At 35.4% G+C, this 5,731-nt stretch overlaps 1 protein-coding gene and 1 long non-coding RNA gene across 3 annotated transcripts; both read right to left on the bottom strand.

Moving 5' to 3' along the window:
• LOC109836056 lies at window positions 1,305–2,211 on the bottom strand. The gene is made up of 2 exons (XM_020403981.1): window positions 2,178–2,211; window positions 1,305–1,930 (listed from the first exon to the last, which is right to left on the bottom strand). Exon 2 carries the CDS (start codon window positions 1,839–1,841, stop codon window positions 1,371–1,373), a length of 471 nt encoding a protein of 156 aa, XP_020259570.1. The 5' UTR covers window positions 1,842–1,930; window positions 2,178–2,211; the 3' UTR covers window positions 1,305–1,370.
• On the bottom strand, window positions 2,940–4,608 carry LOC109836057. 2 transcript variants are annotated; one of them, XR_002245809.1, is made up of 4 exons: window positions 4,411–4,608; window positions 3,939–4,006; window positions 3,066–3,230; window positions 2,940–3,002 (listed from the first exon to the last, which is right to left on the bottom strand). It is a non-coding gene; the product is annotated as an uncharacterized LOC109836057 (long non-coding RNA). The 2 variants fall into 2 exon arrangements; XR_002245808.1 differs by lacking the exon at window positions 2,940–3,002 and having other exon boundaries at window positions 3,032–3,230.

Here is a 5,731-nt window from a genome sequence, read left to right on the forward strand (position 1 = left end):
TCTTCAAAGGAGATACACTCGGCCTGATGAAGCCCTTATCTAACAACTCCTGCAATTGAGTCTTCAACTCCCTCATTTCTATTGGTGCCATTCGATAAGGTACTTTTGAGATTGGCAATGTTCCTAGAATTAAATCAACAGCGAACTCAATCTCCCTGTCAGTTGGTAGCTCTGGCAAGTCTTTAGGAAAAACCTCAGGGTATTCTCGAACAATTGGAATTTCATCCAAAATGACTTCCTTCTTCTCGGTACAAACTACACTAGCAAGATAACCCTGACAACCTTTTCTTAGAAGTCTACAAGCTCGCATAGCTGAAATAACACATGGAGGTACACTAACACGCGTCCCCTCGAAACAAAACTTGGACTCCCTAGGAATTCTGAATGAAACTCGCTTCTGAAAACAATCTAGATATGCATGATAAGTAGAGAGCCAATCCATTCCAAGAATAACATCAAAATCATGAATATCAAGTAACACAAGATTCGAAATCATGGTTCGATCTCCCCACTACAACCTCACATCCCTTAAAGATGTGATTAGTGATCATACAATCGCCAGATGGGGTGGAAACTGATAGTTCATATTCTAAAAATTCTGGAGTTCTGCCTAACTTACTAGCAAAACTATGAGATATAAATGAATGAGAAGAACCAGAATCAAACAACACATTTGCGAGCTTAGAGGAAATAACGAGTGCACCTGTAACAACAGAGTTAGATGCGAGAGCATCATGCTTCGTCAAAGCAAATACTCTCCCTTGTGCCTTAGATTTTTGTCCATCGCCACGTGTAGGCTTCACTTTCTGATCATCAGTCTTGGGTCCCTTCTTTGCTGGACAATCTCTCATAATATGGCCCTATTAGACACACTCAAAACAACCTCGGAATAAAGAACAAACATGGCCTTCGTGATTTTTGCCGCATTTATAACAGTGTCCATCATGTCTCTGAATAGGAGGACCTATCCTCTGCACAAATTGCTTTGATCTCTACACTGGAGCTCCTGACCCTCGAAATGCTGGCTTCCTAAAAGGCTTAAAAGTTGACTTATCTTTTAGATTACTCTCGTCTCTTATCTGCATCTTCTGATCCCAGTTCTTGTTTGGTACATCTGCAATCTTTTCTCCCTTACTAGCTTTTTCAGCCCTTTTTGCTCTCTCCACTGCCTCCTCAAAAGTTTTTGACATGACCACTGTAACCTTTTGATGAATTTATGGCCTTAACTCATTCTCAAACATATCAATCTTATCAAATTCTTCTGCAACTAGCTTAGGTGCATATCGAGATAATTCATTAAACTTAGTTTCATATTCTTCCACTGTCATGTCACATTGCTGCAAATCCATAAGTTTCCTCTTCTTGCGAGATCAAACATACAAGGGAAAATATTTCTCCCTGAATAATTTAACAAATATGCTCCAAGGAATATCCTCCACTTCAAGTGATAAACTGGACTCCTTAGTTTCCCACCAAATCTCTGCATCTCCCTCGAGCATAAAGGTAGCATAAATAACTTTTTGCTCCTCTGAACATCCCAAGGCTCTGAAGTACTTTTCCATTTTCTTCAGCCATTCTTGTGCCATCGTTGGATCAGAACCTCCCTGAAAAGATGGTGGAGACATCTTCTTAAACTTTTCAAAGTCACTACCAAAAGGTTTTGTCTTCTTTTCTGTATTTAGTGCTTCGCTCAGCTTCTCAATTGCCTCTGACTGCTTTTCAAGGATCTCTATTTGCCTTTCCATGAAACCACTCTGCATTTCGATAAAACTGGCGAGTCCTTCAACACCCAACTGAGCTCCAGTAATCCCTCTCGCAGTCCTAGTAGTACGGGTAGTCATATCCCCACGAGTTCTGGGTCCTGATCTTCCCCTGACATTCCCATCAGGAGCCTCATTTGTAACATTAGGGGTCTTGATGTTTTGTTGACCTGCTTTTCAAGGATCTCTATTTGCTGACCTGCTTTTCAAGGATCTATATTTGCCTTACCATGAAACCACTCTGCATTTCAATAAAACTGGCGAGTCCTTCAACACCCAACTGAGCTCCAGTAATCCCTCTCGTAGTCCTAGTAGTACGGGTAGCCATATCCCCACGAGTTCTGGGTCCTGATCTTCCCCTGACATTCCCATCAGGAGCCTCATTTGTAACATTAGGGGTCTTGATGTTTTGTTGACCTGCATCATCATTTCCACCAACCCTAGTCCGGGGACGCCTAATTGATTAGGGTATACTCGAATGTAGCGTAACCCCCACATTAGCATCAAGTCTAGGAGAAGAGTGCCTTGTTGCAACACTAGAGCCTTTCTTACCACGAGCCATCTCAATCTAACATTACCAAAAACAATTATATTTATTACAAAATATTCCTCGTATTAATATTTATTGAATCAATTCATAACATATCCATCACAAGCATAAGTAATCAAATAATATTTTTCATGAAATACATACATAGGTCATACCTTAAACTACCCAGACTAAGTCTTTTACCTTTAAGATAGCAAAACTAAAGATATTATGTTTTCCCTGGTTCTAAGCTTATATACCCCTATATCTGAAATTTGATCTAATAGTGTTCATGTTGTCCTCGATCACACTTCAAAATAAAACATCAACTTTTATTTCTATGCATAAAAATCCAATATATTTTTCTTTCATCACTTGACCATCTCAAAAATCAATTTGGACCTACAGCCTAAGATCTGATACCATTCTGTCACAACCCCAAATTCCGAACCTAAGAGTAATATTGGAGCCAAACTAAATCTATGAATAATCCTCCAAAAACTGCATTCATGAAAAGACCATCAAAATAATCTCTTCATTAAACTAAAACCAACAATAAATATTCTCTATAATCCCAAAAGTCAACATTAATCCAATTAACTTGATATGAACAAATATTCCTCAACTTGAAATAAAACTCGATCCCAAAAGTCAACATTAATCCAATTAACTTGATATGAACAAATATTCCTCAACTTGAAATAAAACTCGACCTAAAGAAAAATCCAATTAACTTGATATGAACAAATATTCCTCAACTTGAAATAAAACTCGACCTAAAGAAAAGAAATCGCGTAACCACCAGAATCTCAATTCATCAACTAAACATCAAGATTTTATTTAACATTCACCTAGAAGATAATAACAATATTGAATTTTATTCCTTGCTCCGTTCTAAGAAGTTGACAAATAAATCTTCAACTCCACCTAATCTCGAGTTTCTGAAAAGAAAGGAAAATAACACAATGAGTTCACAACTCAATAAGTGGATAAATTCATATATTAAACACTGGTTTTGCAAAACTAAAATATTACAACGAGAGATAAACAAAATATAAGAATGATAGATGAACTCTAATACTTGATACAAATATTTAAGAAAATTTAGAAATCATGAAATGGAAATAAGCAGGCTACGTCTCAATCAACACTTCATACGCCGGTTGACTTGTTAAACCCCACAATTATTAAGTCTGTGGTTCCGGGACGGTGAGACCCAAATTTGGGCTCTTAGCGCTAATATAAAAACCTCATAGAGGCACATTGAGCCCTATTTTAATAACTTGCTTATATCCGATATATATCAGTATATTGACTTAAGATGCATATGTTAAAAATAATAATAATAATAATAATTCATATAACCAAGTATGTTATTCAAAAATGCCAAAGGCCAACCGCTAGTGAAATCAATCAACCACATGTGCATCTCAATCTACTACCATATAAAAAGACATAACAATTGATAAAGAAAATAAGCATAAGCTTATACCAAATATCCATGAGCCTCACAAAATCAAACTAGTCAACAAATGATATACCAGTAAATCATAAGAAGGATATAATCAATCAGGAAAGAAATCCACATATACTTACTATCATTTCGTAGGGAAAATACGCAATGCACAATACATAAATTTACCACTTACCTTAATTCGAAGAACAAACCAACAATTCAATCCTCTCATAGTGTTTTCTCAGGAGCCTGTAGGAGCTCCTATAGGATAAAAACAAGTAATTATCAATATATATATATATCAATATATATATATATATATATATATATATATATATATATATATATATTAATACCCCTTTTAGATACACTCAAAGTCATCATTAGGTATATATATTATATATCTAATAGGAAATAAGAAGGTCCAGAAGTAGCCTATGTATTAAACACCTTTACATAAAAAGATATAAAGGAAAGTAAAATGTTTCGAACCTCAACATTAATTCCATGTCTTTGGACAGATAAATTAGAAGAACCATAGAATTTAAGTTGTACAAATACAAGATTGAAAACCTAGATTGAAGCCATGGCTGAAAATCAGATAAGGAGGTCAATAATATATTTGATATGAGCATACTACTTAAGATAAGATTAGGAATATCTACCTTGCTCAAAGCTTATTTTCCCAAAAACAAATCGATTGCTTCACCCAATATGTTCAGGCTCTTGTTCTCTTCTTCTTCTTCTTCTTCTTCTTCTTCTTCTTTGATTTTTTTTTTGTTTGTGCTGCGAAATTGTAAAGGGAAAGACATTTTTTTTGTGCGGCGGAAAAAGATAGGAAGAAGGAAGAAGAGGCTGACGGGTAAAAGATGTAGGGTTTTAGGAATTTATAAAGATCCTTTTTTTCTATTAAAACCCTCTCTAACAATTCTTACATAAAAGTCATTTACTTTTCCTTTTATATATAAATAACCAATAAAACCTAGAGTTATTACATAAACTTTTGCAACAGTAATCTCGGACTTTGATCTTCATCAAGCTCAAAAAGACCACTCGGTTTTCTAGAGATTTTTCATAGTGGACAAAAGATTCTTCTAGTTGTATGTGTTGATGATGTTATGATCACTGGAGATGATGTAATTGCATCAAAAGCCTGAAGAAGTATCCATAGCAGTAGCTTTTGATAAAGAATGTTAGATCCTTGAAATATGTTTGTTGTATTGAAGTGGCTAGATTGAAGAAGGATATTCTCTCAACTCAGAGAAAATGTGTGCTTGATATGTTGTTGAATGCCTAGATGTCAGAATGTAAAGGCATGGATTCACCTATAGATGAAAGGCCAAATTACTATCAGATCAAGGGGAGCTCTTGGAAGATACTGAAAAATACATAACACTTTTAGGGAAGCTGAACTATCTAGCAATTATTAGATTGAATATTGCATTTCTTGTTAGTGTAATTAGTCAATTTCTCTCGTTCCGAGGATACCGCATATAGAGGCTTTGAAGAGAATTCTTAGTTATCCAGAGAAATTTTTAACCATGTGAGTTCTCTATTCAGACGGTGTACACACAAGAGTTGTAGAATTCTCAAATGTAGATTGGGCAATATCTCTAGCAGATAGACGATCAGCCACTATATATTGTGTATTTCTTAGAGGAAACCTAGTTTCATGAAAAAGTAAGAACCAAAGTGTAATCTCTTAATTTGCAGCTAATTAAGTCTGAGAATCGAACCATGGCGAATCGAACATGTGACCTTATTTGGGATAGAGATATATTAATGGAAATTGGTTTTCCTCATGAATGGCCAATGAGCTTATATGGAGATAACAAGTCCGCCATAGATGCGAATTCGATGTTCCATGATAAGACAAAGTATGTAGAGATTGATTGCTACTTAATTTGTAAGAAGATGGAGAAAAAAAATCATTAGAGACAAACATATCTCCTTAGATCATCAGCTTGCAGATATTGTTACAAAATC

This window comes from Asparagus officinalis, chromosome 4, assembly GCF_001876935.1.
Source record: "Asparagus officinalis chromosome 4, Aspof.V1, whole genome shotgun sequence".
In the NCBI taxonomy this organism is placed as follows: domain Eukaryota; kingdom Viridiplantae; phylum Streptophyta; class Magnoliopsida; order Asparagales; family Asparagaceae; genus Asparagus; species Asparagus officinalis.

Coding starts and splice junctions, on each gene's coding strand:
- LOC109836056 (XM_020403981.1), bottom strand. CDS start 1,841: ATGACTACCCGTACTACTAGGACTGCGAGAGGGATTACTGGAGCTCAG.